The sequence below is a fragment of the Poecilia mexicana genome, unplaced genomic scaffold (genome assembly GCF_051168715.1).
Source record: "Poecilia mexicana isolate PSO_F unplaced genomic scaffold, ASM5116871v1 scaffold_5, whole genome shotgun sequence".
In the NCBI taxonomy this organism is placed as follows: domain Eukaryota; kingdom Metazoa; phylum Chordata; class Actinopteri; order Cyprinodontiformes; family Poeciliidae; genus Poecilia; species Poecilia mexicana.
The window spans coordinates 7,116,441-7,134,185 of record NW_028263374.1 but is presented as its reverse complement, the minus strand read 5'-3'; the positions used below and the strand labels follow the sequence as shown (position 1 = coordinate 7,134,185).

Sequence of the window (17,745 nt, the reverse complement as noted above, 5' to 3'; positions counted from 1 at the left end):
TTTCTGTAAATAATGACCCTTTAATGCAAAGTTGCTTTAAAAGTCAATTAAAAGTGTCAACTTTGCATTAATGTGTCATTACTTGCCAAATGATGCAAATTTGCATTTTTAATTGACTTTTAATGCAACTTTTAAAGCGACTTTGCATTAAAAGTGTCATTATTTACTGAAAAACACTTCATGACAACAGCCAAACATTCACAAAGACTCGTTCATGTTCGTGACAGGTGTTATGTCCGTCTTATGCATGCCTCTTCAAATAAAGTGTTACCAAAGCACAAGCATACATGAAAATCAGATTAAAAAATTCAGATGTTACCAAAAATTAGCAGGTCAGCAATTTCTTAATGCCATGTCAAAAATACCAACAATCTGTTGAGATTGGGAGGTCTTGGAAAAGTTATAATTTGTCGTCAGACTAAGTTACGGCAAAGCAAACACTCAACAGACTTTCATTAGATACACTGATTCAATTGTTTATTACAGAAAGAAAAAACTGCAGAGCTAAGCACATGGCAGCTGCCTAATATATTCAGACATCTAGATGTTTTAAAGATGACTTGCTGAAAATTAAGCCAAACGTCAGAATAGTTAATAAATGGACTCTGAGCGACTTTGAACAAGGTTCGGTTGTTGATCCCAGGCAGGACGGTCTGACTATTTCAGAAAGTGCTGATATAATGGGATTTTCAAGCACAATTACTTATCAGGCTTACAGTGAACGGCCTGACACAGAGAAAAATAATCAGAACTTGCAACTGGAAACACCTTGTTTATGTCGGAGGAAGACAGGCAGACCGGTTCAAGATGATGAAAAGGCAACCGTAGCTCAAACGAGCAGATTTTACAATAAAGGTGCACAGAATACAATCTTTGAACACGCAACGCGTCAAACGTCAAGTCAAAAACTAAAACTAAAGCCAAAGACACAAACCAGCAGCCAATGCTGCCAGCTCAGAGCAGGAAGTCGGGACTACAATTCACACTGGCTCACTGAAACTGGACAGAAATAAGTTGGAATATTTCCACCTGGCCAAATAAGTGACAAGTTTGGTTTATTGATACGATATGATGATCTGAGGTCGTCAATGATTAGACAGTGGTGACAGGCCGCTAAAACAAAGAGACTGAGAGTCTCTTAGTTATAATCTATTCTTTATTTATACATGTCTTAAAGGCATATTCCATGCATCACAGTTTTTTTTTTTTTTGCTCTTGTGCTTTTAACATAAGAAACCTAATGTAGCCTAGATGACTGGCAAGCTATGAAATGAAACCTCATTGGTTCACTTTAAGTACAGTCTTTAAATAAGTTTAGATTTGAATGACGTGATATAATGAAATACAAGCGTACATCGACATGATGTGTCTAGACTGGGTTCCTCTTCACGAGATTCAACAGTTTGTGATTTGCGATGCATTTTTGTTTACAAAAGTTTAAAACGATTGTAGGGTCAGAGCTTTGTTTGGTGTGTGAATCAGAGTCGATTAAAGTGTGGAGCTCCTGTTTAAAGATGGATTCATTCATAGCTAAGAACTAAAACTGTAGTAGTGAAATGGGCATTTTATGTTGTAAAACTAACTCAAAAGCCAACAGCATCAATGAGCTGGTCAAAATGTAAGTTGTGATGTTGCAAACAGAACATAAAGGGCATCAACTACAAATAAATCAGTGGAAAAATTATACTTTTTTTCAGAAAGCTTATAGAATTTTATGTTTTAGACAAATATCTGGAAACTAACATTTTTCATATTTAATAAAAAGCAACAAAGACAATTCCTGATTTTTTTTCAATACATTTTCCAATACCAAATCCAGACAATAAAAAGTAGCTGTACGCGCTTAACACTGCAGCTGTATGTGTAATGCCAACATCGGACTGTTTTCCGGAGGCAAAATGCGTGTGTGTGTTTTCACATGAACGTCATCTATTCTGACCGGCAGCGTAAAAACACAACGCAAGAGCCGATCTCTCGGGAGATTTGACAGGAGGGTGTTTCATGTGAGCCTCATTGTCTTTCCATTACAGCCGATAATAAAGAACTGCGCGGATCAGACAAGAGGCTCGCATCAAATCGGGCCTGGAAAAGCCAATTATAGTGACAATAATCTCTCGCTGTACCGCTGCAGGCATGTCTCGCTATACAAAGCAACAAATACCTGAAACAAGACAGACTGGGAGGGAAGCTGTTGAGATGAGAGAAGACAATTAAAGAGATACTGTGCGGAGAACAGCTAATTAGGGCTCACAGCTGGCAGAAAGATTTCATATTTCAAGAGCACAGCTTTGGGATTTTGAGGAATTTAGATGGTTTTGACAAACTGCTGGAATATTTAGAAATGTCTGGGCACTCGAGACAAAAATGGACCTGTACTCATTTTGAATGAATGAAGCGTTTATGCGTCTCTGCAACTTTTCGCCGGGCCGTGAAACGGTTCCATTTATGTTGGTAGAAACAACAGAAAATGTAAATTTTTTTCTTAAAAGGTGAGCAGACAGTTAATCTTCTTAGCACCAGCACAAATATGTGGTGATGCTATGGCATTGTCGTACAAGTATTTCTTGGGAACGTGCTTACATTGTCCGACACGTCAGCTAATGACGCAAGGCGCACTTTGAGCAAGTATCGCCAAACGGGTAAGGCTTTGGTACGCTGCTAACAGCCCTTTACTTTTATGGAGCTAATTAATTTACAACAACATTAGAAAGCAATTAAACTGTGATGCAATCATTAAAAAAAACAAATTTAGAAGACCATCAAGCCCATTAGCAGCCAAGTAGCAAAGAAAAAGGGCTGCATTTTGTTGTGTCAGTGCACGGCTCAGGGAGCACAAATGGCCTCATCACTCGAGTCGCTGAGTGGCCTCACATCTTGTCTTCAGACAAGAAGACATATGAAACAATACAGCTGGGGGATTTTCCTCCAAACCAGTTTCAGTACAAGAACTGGGCCAGTTTCTAACTGGTTCTATAAAGGAATCTTTAAAACTCAAAATGTCTCTCTTACTAAACCTGCCTTTTAGCAAAGGGAAAAAGTTTAACACACCAATTATTCTACTTGGTATCAGTAAACAGATGCTGTGCTTCCTTCCTAGTCGTATAGTAGGGTGCCTTCACACCAGCCTAGTCTGAGCTCTAGTTTGTTTGCCTAGAAATTCATATGGGGAGGTGTGAGTGTGCAATCAAACTCCAACGGCATCCTGCATGTTTTAGTTTTCTCCTTGGTGGTAGTAACAACCTCCTCAGCATCTCAATGTTCTCCTTAGGCCTCTAATGAGCCATCATTTGATGCAGGTGTGTAAAACCAGGGAGAGAACTAAAACATGCAGGATGCCGGCCCTCTAGGACCAACTTTGGACACCCCTGCGTTGGACCATTGATATTGGCCTAACCAATAACTTCAGCCTAGTTATTGGTTAGGCTGAAGTGAACTTTGGTGTGGTTTGAATGCCAAGCAGACCGAAGACCACTCCAAAAGCAGGAAGTGCATTATAGTGCAGGGCATTCTGGGTAAATACAAACAAAATAAACATGCGAGTTGAGCGCCAATGGGAAAATGGTGTGTGATCTTTTGCCAAAGACAAACGAGAAATCCTACAACCGCTAAAATCTGACGACTCTTCTTTTTGTTTCATGAGGGAGGAAGTTGAGCTCAGCATCCAATACAGAAGCAGTGTGAAAGCGATCCGCACCAGCTGAAACTGTAACAAATACTGCAATTTCGTTGCCTAATCTAAACAAGTCTACCCTACTATCAGGTGTGAAAACGCCGCTTTGCAAACCGAAGCAGCTCATCTCTGTGTAACGTCATTTTCCAATGGTACCCTGTACCAGGTGAGACATTTTTCCACTGGTCCAGCAAACAGCTGGTGCTGAGATTTCAGCAGTTTCAGTGACAATACTGCCAGATCCAGAGTGTTTGGTGATTGAAACATAAAGAACTGGTGTCAATTTAATACTGGAAGAGGATTCGTTGGGAAACAAAACACCCTGTAAGACTTTCGTTTTCATTTTTTGCTTTTACAAAACCAGCATAGTAAATGATAATCTTGATAATCTTTTGAAAACGTAAAGATAATAAATGAGAATCGATGGCAGTGGAAGGTGTGTGGATGGACAGACATCTAAGTTTTACGTCCGTTTAGTTTTTGACAAAAAGTTGCTCTGCCACATGCAGATCCCCTCGTTCTGCATCTTCTAAAGGCCGTATTGGTGCCGTCCATCTGGCCTCTACCCGACCACCACAGTGTGAACCCTGTGCTGTGATGACAAAATGCTCCTGGCAGCAATAAGAGAACAAGGAGCGTACTGCTCAATTAGCCTGAGCTCCAATCCGAGATCCTCTATTGATTTCAAGAAAATGAGGAATGGCAGACAGGGGAAAGCTCAATCAGACATAACCATGGGACTTGTCTCTCCATTTCTGAGTGTGCGTGCGTGTGTGTGTGTGTGCGTGCGTGCACGCACGTGTGTTTGTGTGTGTAGGGTTATGTGAAAATCAAATGGGGACAAATTGATGCCAAGGCAAGGTGATGAGGTGGAGTGAATACATTAGCAATCTATGCCCTTTATTCAAACATAATGGTTAAGTAATAACTCTGTTGACTGACGAGGCAGCAAAAAAAACAAAAAAAACCCCAGAAGTATTTAAAAGCACGCTGTGCCCTTCTACTGCAGATCAAATGGAGAAGAAGACGGACATGGCATTAGTTCCCAAAAGGGCAAATCAACCCGACAGGTCGGCTACAACTCTACCCATTTCCATCCCTTCTTTAAATTAACCTTCGGCAAAGAGAGCGGACTCACACCGTTTGCCCTTCACGTTCCAGTTGAACCCTCCCAGAATGGTGGAAATTGGACATTATTGCTTTGATTCCCGAACATTAATCACCAGCAATTGGCAAGAGCAGCTCTCCATCAGTCTTTTATTATTATGCATTTCCGAGAAGAACATTGGAAGTTCTCACGTAGTAATCATCATGCTCCGGACCGACCGTCATTCTTTCTTTATGTTGTCGATGAAACGCGCTCAGAAATCACTGATGTGAATGTAAAACGAAGGGCTAGACTCCATTAAGATATTTATACCAACAAGGCGATAGTTCATAATTTATTCCCATTCTACAAAGTGACTCATTGTGTTTTCAATGTATTTATCAGAGTGCTGAAGTCAGAGCTGACGCATCCTCACAGCGCTGCTGCAGTTCCCCTTACTGCAGCTCACCACCAGTGTATTCAACACCATTTCTCAAAATTGATAAATTATGCAAAAATACAGCTACTTCCACACTAGATTAAGCATAAAATATCAGAGGTTGGAGGAAAATAAGTTTACTCCCTGTAAAATCTAATTAAACTGTTGATACATCATATCTCTATATCTACATATACTATATCTCTCTGCAGAGATCTGGATATTCTTTAAGTTATTTTACACTAGCTTTGATCGTATGTCCAAGATGAGCTGAATTATTTAATGCTGCTGACGGTTTAGATATTTCCTCTTTAAATTTGTGCATATCAATCTTTTCCTCTTTCCTCGTGAACCCTGACGAGCTCCAGATGCGCCGGAGCCACCGCCACGTTTCTCTGTTGCGATGGAGGCGAGTAATTATGAATCAGGATAAAAGGAAATGCTTTGAAGTAAATACACTGAACTAAACTAAACACTTCTTTATTGATCATTGTGTTTTTGTAGGAAAATTGCGGTTTTGCAAAGTACGACTAGGAGTGTTTCCCTTCACTTTTTGATGTGTGTAAACAAAACAAAGTTCTAATAATCACGCCCGTACTCATGAAGCATTAATCAGCTTCGGTAAAGTGGCACAACTGGGACATAAACTTCTACCCTTCCCGTCTCGAAGGCTGGGATGTACAACCTTGAAACCTGCAGAAAGAAAAACAAATTTCTGCATCCGAAATGGAAAAAATAATTTTTTTAAAAAGTGCACAGAGTAAACTGAGCTGTAGCATTTCATCACGCTCGGAGTGAGAAAGTTTCATGGACTAACAGAGAGTTAGCATTATTACGGGGTTGGCTTAAAACACAACACTAATCTTACAGCGAACAGTGGTGGACGACAATGCGCACAATGCCAACCCTATAACGGTCACTATTCGATTTTACTGCCCTGTAAGCAAATCTGCCAGAAAAACCATTATATAACGTACAGCCTCCCTCCTCCCGTAATGGCAAACCAATACAATGACCAACACGGCACATAATTGAAAAGAAAATGAAAAAAAAGGAGAGAGAAATACATCAAGCAGAGCTACTGCTCCCCGAGAACACACAAACTGTCTGCTTGTCAAAAGCAATGTTCACTTCTCTTGTAGCCTGGCCTCAATATGGCAGCCCCAGCGTGTCGGCCGGACTAAGTACGCGTCCCCGAAAGGCTGCTCCCCTATTTAGTACTCGTGTTATATTCCGCACGCCGAGAATGAACTCCATTATCGGGGTAGTTTGCTTTCTTCTCTTTCTCGCTTGTACTGCTTGTATTTATTACACGAGGGAGCAGCATCTCCCACAGGCCCGCGGCTCCAGACAGAGAGGTGATTTCGCTCGGCTCCAAAATAAAACAGCTTAGGACTTTTACATCACATGCGAGTCTTGTGATTAAAAGTTGATGCGGGTCCCAGGTGGGCTGCACGTGCGTACGAGCGGCGGCGACACGAGCCGCGTATTTGCACCTATTTGCATGCGTTTGTGGTGAAAGTAGGAGGGCCGTGTGGTTTCCAGTAGAGCAATATGCTTTAAAGCACCAGGGAAATGGCTTCTTAGCACATAGTTGTTTTATTTCCTCCTGCGTTTCTTCAAGGACAAGGTGGCGTTGATGTTGTTGTTGTTCAGAACAAATTTCGCAGCCCAAGTGGAGCTTCTTCCGTCCCGCAACATCTTGGACCGTCGAAGCACGTCAGATGCGGCATCCGACGTCGGAGGCGTCGGGATGAGCTCCTGCAGGATTCGGCTAGCAGCCGTGAAACTAAGAGTAGCTCCTCGCTTTTCAGCGTAACAGGACTGAGCGAGATGAAAGGCTACAGGGGTGGAAAAGGAGAGGCACAAGGAGGGAGAGAAGTTCAGAGAGGAGGAGTTAGAAATGGACGAAGTAAAACACACACACACACACACACACACACACAAAAAAAAAGAACAGGAGACAGAATGATGAGAGCACTAACGGGGGCATTTTGACACTACACTCAGTATAAATGTGCAGTCATGTCCAACTAAATAACTAGTGGCAAATGTTATCTATAAAAAAATAAAATATCTGTAGAAAGGTAATCTTAGGAAAACAGTAATAGTCAGGCCCTGTGGACAGGATGATGGGATCTGGAGTGTCACCGTGAGGAGGAAAGTGGCTAAAGGGACCACAAGGTAAGGAGAGGCAAAGCCACTGAGATGGAAAGAAGCTAAATTGTGTGCCATTTTGTTTCAGGGCCATAGGGGATAGAGAACTGTGGGAGGCACCTTTTAAAGTTACACAGAGTGAAGGAAAAAATGAGCGTGATTTTATAGAAATCCCTTCTTCCTTCGTCAGAATCCTCTCAGTTCACGCTATAGTCTATAATCTACTTAGTCTTTGTTTCATTTGAGAGAAAGAGAGAGAGACAGTTTGAGTCAAAGTGGAGAACAATGACACAAGTCGTGCTTTAAAAACTAGTTTTAGGATCTTCTACGTTGGAAGTTGTTTATATCAAGGTGCTAGAACGTATTAATAATGCCAACCTGGATAAAGAAGGATGGAAAACATCATTAAAATCATCATGAGATTCATACCAGTGATGAGTGTATCAGAACCTTTCAAAAATAAAACAAGAGAAGAGAGTCGCCACAGCAAAACAAAGAAAGTGGCGGTCGCATCCGTCCAACTTATTCTTGGCGGCGCTGCCGTAGACTGACGGAGACATCTGAGGTAAATTGTTTGATGTGAGTAAACTGTATTTGTTTAAGTAACTTTGCAGCTGAAATACTTTCATTCTTTCATTATGTAGCAACATGAAAACTTCAGCAGTAACAAAAACATATTTTCACACTGATCTCCTGAACTGTGTATTGAATAAAGCTGGGTCAATTTGCCAGCTTTAATGTTCTTAAATGCACTACCAGCTTAGAAAATAACACATTTAACCTGCCTTTTAATTCGTCTGCATCTACTTGGTGTCGCTATCGACCCTTTTTCTCAAATTTGTTTTTGTGGACGCGCTGAAGAACAGCAGCGGGAGGCTGAGCTTCCTCAACAAACACACACGGCGAAAAACGTGCACCAGACTCTGCAGAACAAACCGTTCTGAAAGGCTTCATATCTTTATAAGGAGTTCCCTCCTGGTGCAAATGATTCTGCCTCAGAAAAAAAAACAACAAAAAAAACAGATTAAGTTTTTGATGATCGTGAACAGAAAACAGGCTTAAAGGGGAAGAAACGAACGTGGCGGTTTAGCCCCTCTGCTTCACAATCATGATTTTACAAAGCCGTGGCGATAAAACATGAGAATTGAAGTTTATTCTTACATTACTTTAAATAAAGTATCAATTACATTATCGCAGAAAGGCTGATATGGGGGGTAAAAAGCGTTCTAAAGGAATTCCATCACGTTCTGTAGCCACAGAAATTACAACAAAAACAAAAACAGCCCTAAGCCTCGAGACATAAATGTCAAGCTGGACAAAAAAAAAATCCATCTGCCACTTCCTCCATGGCACAGGCGCGAGGCAATAACAAGGTCATTTGGCTGTTGGTGTAGCTTTGCTGCTCCTGCTCTGTGCCTACAGGTGATCTGAGAAAAACCCCAATAAATTCAGCTGTTCTGTCAACAATCTGTTCGAGACGCGGATATGAGGAAAGTGCAGCTATTTACTTCAGCATGGAAAATAAATACGTCTTCGCATAAAAAGAGCTGGAGGGGTGGGGGAGGCCTCAAGTCAAACAAAGCTGAATGGTCTGGTGGAGACAACCGAGCCACACGAAACTTCACAAATTTAAAAGTAAGAACTTTGCTTCCAGTCATTTTATTTTCTCCTTTTCCTCGGTTTCATTGCATTTTGGAGTTTATTTCCTGTGCATGTCGCGACACAAAAGTATCTCCATTAAGTACGCCAGTTTCCTTTTTCCATTTACTTTAAAATAAAAAAATAAAAATTAATCTTTACGGTAATAGATGCTTAGAGGGAAGATATGAAGGAGGTGAACCGAGAGAGAAAAAGAAGAAGTCTTTGTCATCTCCTGCCTCGTCTCTGTTACGCTAATATTACTTCCACTCCTCTCAGCACAATGACCCAGAGACATCAAAGCAGCATCTGAGAGACAGAAAGAAGCAGAAGAACACACACACAGAAAAAACACACACACACAAAAACAAAGTGTGACGAGAGAGACAGTGGCTGACAAAGACGACAGATGCCAAAATATCAGCTTTTTGTGACGGTCACCACAGTTGGACCTTATTACAGGCCAGTTCCTTGTTCACATGGGTTCTAGGATTTAAATGGGTTATAAATCGTTTGAATCTCGCTGCGACTAAAACGTCACAGATAACAAGGATAGGCGAGACAGTAATGGCTATCCTTACAGGAGGCACCCAATTCTTTATCTTCTTCAGTAACAAACTTCAGTGATGTTAACCAAAATATTAACGGACAAATACTAGATAATGAGAATACATTTATCAGAGATATACTGAATAAAACTAATATAAGTTCAAGATTCAGGAGAGAACTGCATAAAGAGCAGCTGAGACACAATCCATTAAATGTTATGATGTTTATTAATTAAGGAAACTTTGTACAAAAGTCTTGATCACAATTAGCTGGAAATGGGCTGAAAAAGACGACAAGGTAAATTATCAACCAATCAGATAAAAACATGAAGTAAACATTAACGTCCCAGACCTTAAGCAAACTCCTCTTTATCGTCAGTAGGAAGAAAATGTTTGATTTTTGCAGTATTTATCAAGTTAGATGCATCTTTAAAAACTAATTAAAGGCGGTTTTCGGGTTTGGGCTTTCCTAACCGTGTTGACCTCACTGCTGGGTGTCCTGCAGACGCTCTCGTAGGGACAAAAGTACCTTCATTACCAGTAACAGCGAAAATTGTCACATTATCTGACAAAAACAAAGAAATAAAATAGTCATAGTAGTTTCGGGACATTTCCCCAGATCCTATTTTTGTACTTTTTGTGGTATCCACTATCATTATGACCAAGTCAATTCTGTAAATTTTCTCATAGAAGAAAAATTATCAATTGATTGAACTCTATTGCTCATGTGATTTAGTCACATGACTTACATTAATGAATGCTGTAGAAGGCTTAGTAGTCTGATGAGAAGCTTAAATGGCCCCTGGGTGTTTTGAAGTGGTGCAAGAAGTAAGTGAGGTAAGTAGCACAAAGTGAAATATGAGCAGAGAGCACTGAGGAAATGTAATGCAGCATTAGTTAGTGGCACACAATATATTTCTAGAAGTATTGAGTCACCCATTCAAATTAAGGAATTGGTCCAGTCGTCTATATGTATAAAAATCCAGCACCCTGCTTCTACACATAAAGACAACTACAAAGTCGGTCTTCCAACACCTGTAAACCATATCTAGGGTTAAAGGAATAATGTTTCAACAACATCTTGAGAAACTTATTCATACATTTATAAAAGTTTTCTTAATAGTCAAATTGATCCCTGCAACAGTGTCTTCACTAAAGGACACCGTTGCAGACATGCAGCTGATCCAGAAAGCAGATGCTTTTGTAAGAGCATGTCGTATTAAAGTCCATCATTCTCTAAATAAAATATCTTTGAGAATGGGATGAAGTGTGTGTGTGTGTGTGTGTGTGTGTAGAAGCGGAGAGTCAGTATCAGAAAACAACTCGGCGAATATCGGATACAAAACATCTCAACAGTGAAATCTCTAATAAATCTGATATAAAAGTTTAAGAGTTGAGGGCATTTTAAGGCAAACTGACAACCAAACAGTAATCATAAAGCGACCCCACTGACTCTTCAAACCTCTATTTGTTGCGTTCACCAAATCCACAGTGCGACTGAAACATCTATTTCTAAGTAAAACAAAAAGTAAGAAAGAAAGTAGAAAAAATAAATGCAAATGAGCAGCTTGGTGAAATTATGAAATGATTAACATTCCCTGTGCAGATCAGAGCAGGTTTCCCAGCTACCCGGGTTGAAATGCTAATGGGGCCTCCAACTCTCTTTAATGTCAATCCTGTTCGACTTTTCTCCTCCAGGAAGGGAGGAGCTTCTTGATGCTATTTCCGTCCGCAGCAGCAGGAGGGACAGACAGCAGGCTTATTTCCCAATCTGCATTTGGGGAGACGGCCCAGGACACGATGAGACGAAGGAACAGGAGGGTAGGTCCTCTTGTCCATGTGGGAGTTTCTTCCCTTTTCCCGCTTTTTCTATCACTTTCTCTCCGCAAATATCCAACCTATTTTTAAAAAGCTCATTACAATAATCACGACCGCTCCGTATGGGGAGGGAGTGACGAGCGAGACCCTGTCTTTCCTGTTGATTGCATGTCTTTTTCAAACCACCATATTCTTGTTGCTCCATTATTGGGTTTCAGATTAGAAGGGCAAATCGATCAAAGAGCAGAAATGTGATTTGACAGGCAGTAAGGGCTGATGAGAGAAGTTTTTTTTTTTTTTTTTTTAAGAATTCACACTGTTAAATGTCTACTAGCTTTAGTTGAAGTTATACTTTAAAGCAATAAGAAAGTACAGAGTATGTGTTGAGAACATGCACCGTTTCTGTATTTTTAGGAGTTCATAATATAGTAATGTTAGCAAAATATACATGAAAATAATGAAGAGAATTGGACTGAATTTGACGTGATCATCGTGAAATTTACGTCTCCAATCTGAGAACTGGTGGCTGGCTCCCAGGCATTCCCACAGTGTTTAATGTTGCACGAAATTGCAGGAATAGATCAATACGTCACCTTTAAGAATCAATGTTTAAAGTGCTGCCTTAAAAGATACACCTCCATTTCACCTGAATGTTGGGAGTTATAACTTAGCTTAGAAATCTGGGATTGAAATGGAGTATAAACTTATGATATTCAAAAAAAAAAAAAAAACAGCGAGGGGAAAAAAACCCTTTTTATTCAGTGTATGTGAAGATCTTAGTTCTACTCTTTCTAAAAATTTACCGTTCCAGTTTTTACCACAGTACAGCGTTCGTAAAACTGGAAAGTTGACAAGTGGAGGCTGAAAGACAGAAGTGTCAACCACAGCAGGTAAGCCTTTAAATGAGTTCTTACAGATATAGGAACAAACAAGACAACTAATTAGACAGCAAAAACATAACATGTTCTTCTTCCCAAGTAAAGGAATGAATTTGAACTAAAAAGAAGGATTTTTCCTGAACTTTCAGGATGAGAGATGCAACAAACGACACGTTTATTTTGAGTCTTTCTAAGAGGTTCCGATAACAGCATCTGGGACTGAACTTGCTTTTTTTTAATTTTTATTATTATTTTGGACATCTTCTTAGTACTCAGAGATCCAAAGACATCCAATTCATTCCAAACTGGGCTTTCATTCTTTGAAACACCTGTGAAGTTCTCCATTTGCAAAATGTTCTTCTGCATGGGCAGAAACTCAAAGGCCTTTTTCGCAGATAAACACGGTAAAGCGTTCCTCAGACCGCATTTCGACACATGCGCACGAGGTGAAAACAACAGCAAACAAGCCATCGCAGCTCGTAATTAGAGCGAAACGCTGTCGAGTCAAAGAAGTGTTTGTTGTTGCTGGAAGGTGGTTTTTAAAAGCTGGACTGATTACCAGCTCATTTAAATCTGTATTCCGCACGTCAAAGGGCCGCCGACTCAAAAGGCGACCGCAGATCAGTGCTGGGATACGGGGGGCGACAGCAGTGAGGGAATTAGTGATGTGATAACTGTCAACACACAATCAGCCGTGCAGGATAGTTACGCGGCTCACACTGTTTAGACTGGACTTATTAGATTTCTGAACATAGAGTTGCAAAACAGCCCAAGCTGTCACTCACTTCGACTCTCAGAAGCGCGCTTCTGACTGACTGTACTTTTTTTTATTTATTTTTTGATATGCGCATGATGACGGCTATTGAAACAAGCCTCTGACATCCAAACATGCAGCTGGGAATGGAGTTCATCTGCTCTCAGCAACCAAAATGATGAAATATGACGACACAAAAGCCTGTTTTAACTCTGTGAAGCACGGACAAACGCCAAGCCCCACTAATGAGTGCTACTGTCTGAGCGCCACGGCAATAGCCAACCAAAAAAAAAAAAAAAAAACTTTTTGACAAGAAACATGACTTATATAATAGTAACAGGTCGTGAAGCTGAATTTCGACGATATAAGGAAGCCGATTCACTGATGGGCTTGATCCATGTGGTTAAGCTGTGCGACAGAAAGAGAAGCCAACCACTTTTGTTGACAGCCAGTCGTTACCTTTGGGTCAGCAGTCAGCAGCTTAAAAGCCTCGTACACCTGCCTCTCTTTGACGCCGCCCCCGAGGTCCAGGAAATTAGCTGGCTTTCCCCCATGGAGGTCAATGATGTCACATGTTGCCATGGCCAGACCGGCTCCGTTCACTGAAGAAAAAATAAAAATAAATAAATAAATATATATGTATAGCTTAGCAAGACATCAGAGCAAGTAAACAGGTACTGAAGACCTCAGTAACTTTCTCTGTAAATATTAGACTTGGAATTCAACTCAAGCACTGAAATCAGTATAAATTGGTCCATAAATTAAGATCTGGGTAATAAAATGGGAAGTCACGAAATCTGTCAGTGCAAATAATAATTATATCAACTACTTTAGTCCTAATTGTTTTTCAACAGCATATACAGAGACTCTGAATCTAAAGGTGAAGACATTTATATGTATGATCCGAACATAGAAAGGACATAATTTCATCACAAACCATCTTCAACCAGGTGCTTCCTCCATCATTTCTCTGTAAAGATGTGTAAAAATGACCACTACAGTAATACATTCATTTGTCATGGCCTTTTCCACTCTCGCTGCACAAGACTCCACTACTGAAGAAAACTCACACTGAAGTCTTTTTAAAGTTTCCTAAAGAACATTTAAGTAGCCCAGTGAATGTTTTTGATTTCATAGCACACATCGTGATTATGGTGGAATGGCGTTGTTCATTGTTCTTCAAAGAATAAAAGAATAAATAAATAAATAAATAATGGGACTGTCTTGATCCCAAACACAGAGGCAAAGAACTGAAGGTACTTGAGAAAAGGAGCGATGTGTCAAACTTTAAGGTTTGATGACACATTATGGGGAAGAATTGGTCAAAATTACATCTAAGCAACGTGACTCCATCAGTCATACAAGTGACATCCGGAAAGTGTCATAAAAAAAAACTAATTTATAATATTTATTAAACACATTTCAGAGCACATGTGTAATTTATTTCTCTGTGTCTTTTTCACACAAAGGTTAAAAACTCAGTTGTGTTGATTTCCTTACAGGTGTAACAATCCTACATGGATTGTTACAGAAATCAAGCTTGAAATTCATGCCTTATACATTTAGTGAAAAAAAAAAAAAGTTTATATTTTCAATCTAATGTATTTTTTCAGCTGTATTTTTTATTTATTTTTTTATAACGGCCTGCCGTCTGTACCATCACCCTGCTGGGTTGTGCAGGGGCCAGTGGCACAAGTATGTCTTACCTCATTTGGTTTAGACAAGCTGAAATTGCGTCCTGGCAAGCTCCCCCTCCGACTGAGGTCTCAGTAAAAGGGAAATTTGCTTTAACAGCTGTCACTTTGGTGCCTTACGGAGCTCTCAAGGAAGCTGCGGGGTCTTAAAAGCTGTTGTTACTTTAAGAGAGTGGGAGCAGGGGATGCAGAATTGGGGGAGGGGAGCGAGCAGGAAAGCGGCGGTGACGAGGGTGTTAACACACATCTAATGTGTTTAGGAGGCTACGGGGTAAGGAGTGAGAGCACCTGTTAGTGCTGCTGTACACTGTAAAAGCTTTGATTTATGACAAGAGAGGAGGCCTTTAATGAGAATGCTAACAATCTGGCTCACTGGAGACTTTCTGGGCGGATTATGGCTAATTAGAATCCATTGGTTATGGCAGCGTTCATTTCTGGAGTCTTCAGAAAGCTGCTTGTAACGTAGACGAGAGCTACAGCGGTTTCCTCCTTCCCCCCGACACGGTTTTTGCTGTAAGACGGTCAAAGCCATTTGCCAGGAGGTGTCCACCTACTGACAGTGACTCATTTACTTGTTACTGTTTGTGTGTCCAAGGTGGATGCGGTCTGTGACGGCGCTCCGTCGTCTTACCAAAGCAGGCGATGTTTCCGTCCATTCCGATGTATTTAAGATCCCACTTGGCCGCCTCCATCTCCGTGGCGTCGCTCTCCGTCATGTCATCCATGGCGAACACGTCTTTCTGACGGAACTCGGCGTTGTCGTCAAAGTTGATCTTGGCATCGAAGCAGACCACTAGGAAGACACAGGTGGGCAAAAACAGAAAGGATGATGAAGGCGGAGTTAGGGACGGAGTCAGCGAGAAAAACGCAAACTGCTGGGAAATGTAAAAAGAAAAGGCAAAGAATTGGAGGAACTGGACAAGATAAATGGAAACCAATTATGATTTTTAAAAACATTAAATGAATGAGCAGAGGGAAATTTGTCCTTCTTCCTCCCTGGTCGTGGTTACTTAACAATTGCTAATCAGCATCATAGCTTAACATTTTTAGGTGCGTACTATCCTTTGCATAGTTGTGAAGTTCTTCATCCTCCACTTTCTCTTATTTTTTGGTGATTTTCTGCTGCCACATGTTTAGACGTTACAAAGAATTTTCCCACATCTCATCAAGACCTAGAGAACACAGACTAGCTTAGTTAAATAGTGTGTGCTGAAGTGGGAAAACTTCAAAACATGTGCAGAAAAGTGGCCCCTCGGGAATATGGATGATACTTCCTGATTCGTACGCTTCTTCCCCTGCATGCTATTTTTGAGTGCATCGTGCAGCTTGAAGTTCCAGGATGCACGCTAATGACGGAAACATTTAGTAATTTGTGTTTGATTCATTTATTTAAAATTGAGCTCAATTCCTTAAAGGAGCTCTAAGGTACTTTGACAGAAGACTCAATAATTATTTGGATAATTAAAGCCAGGCAGATGCTCATATTCCAAATCAATGGTATTTATTCCCAATTAAAAGAGGTGTGCTATATTTTCCTTATTTACGAACTATCTAAAAACATTTCGGTCATTCTGAAGATATTTTTTTTTGTTTTATTTCACCAAAAACATCTTGAAATATTTAGAGAAACAGCCTGGAACCGTGTTATTGCTCTGTGATCATTTTCAATATGGCTGGAAATACAAAACTGGGAATTTGAGGACATTAATCATGAAGAAACTAAGTAAAGGTAAACAAGACAACTTGAAACAAGACCAGCTAGCCTGCTAGCTAGCCTGCTTCACGCATCTCTACTTTCTTGCCAGAAAAAATAAAAATTTTCAGCCGATATAAAATTGTGTGTTAAAATAACATTTTTTTTTATTTTTATTTTTTAGAAGACTGATTGAAATACTTTGAGTTTGTTCCTTATCAGACAAATATGCTAGTAGTAAGAGTGTGCTAGCTTGTGGATAGCTAACATAAAATAAAAAAAGTAATATTTCCTTTACAGCTCTTTTAATTTTTTTACAAGTTACAAAATATCTAGGCCTGTAATCAAAATCTAAAGGTTTTAATAAATCCATAACATTTTTTATTATGTAACTACACTGTAGGCTACAGATAAATACAACACGGAAAATTGCTTCAAACAATACATTTTAGTTTTAAAATGCACATTAATAAAATCAATTTAACAGTTATGTTTTTAAATATGCTCACATTTTTAAAAAATGGATATACTTTTCTTTAAGACATGGTAAATGGTTACATGCACAGACTGAGCCGTAGATGCTTCAATATCGGCCTTCCAGCACACAGAAAAGAAATATTTAAATACCTCAGCATAAACCTTTTATCCTGTTATTATTCATATCTTTTAAAATAAAGTACACTTGAACACAAATCTGATTTTAACCTGCGTGACATTAAAGATGCAAGTAATCTTGCTGTGATGTCTCGACAGAACACATCTCCTTATATCTGTTCAGTGTTAGAGAAAATGAAAACTGGTCTTATTTTCCTTTTTTTCCCCTTCTTTCTTTGAAAGAATGTAAAAAAAACAAAAAACAAGTTCAGCACAAGTTTAACAAAAATCAGTGCTGCAAGGTCGGACATGATTTGTTGTGACAGGGTAAAATGTCTGTCAGATGAATGATGAGGACTTGAAATGTAACCCCGTTAACCTGAGCTAGAGTCACATTGTGTAGATTTTTACTGCGAGCGAATGATGTAAATTATTTCAACATGTGCAATAAATTTGGTCAAAATTTGCAAGCTATAAAAGGGAAATCTAAGGATGGTAGTTGCAATAAAATGTTACCGTACCACACCTGGATCTTTAAATACACCAGAGAAGTAGATAAAAATATTCTAACAGAAGCAATTCCAGGACCTAATATGGCACAACTCCATGACGTCTGCTTTTAATCAACGCTTTATGGGTCAGCTCACAGACAACAGGAGAATCAGACAGTCTAGGGTTTATTTTAAACTGATGCAGAAACCGTCACAGCTTTCTTATGCTAACATAAATACCATAAAGCTGCTTCACAGACACCTTAACTGTGACAGACACAAAG

The 17,745-nt window shown here is 39.8% G+C and overlaps 1 protein-coding gene across 1 annotated transcript in view; it reads right to left on the bottom strand.

Moving 5' to 3' along the window:
• The window catches only part of suclg2 (succinate-CoA ligase GDP-forming subunit beta), a 106,063-nt gene that overhangs the window by 27,456 nt on the left and 60,862 nt on the right, over nucleotides 1–17,745 (bottom strand). Inside the window, exons 8-9 of the mRNA XM_014967238.2 lie at nucleotides 15,315–15,476; nucleotides 13,449–13,591 (exon numbers count right to left, since the gene is read on the bottom strand). Coding sequence (XP_014822724.1) covers nucleotides 13,449–13,591; nucleotides 15,315–15,476 — 305 coding nt within the window. The remainder of the gene's footprint in view (nucleotides 1–13,448; nucleotides 13,592–15,314; nucleotides 15,477–17,745) is intronic.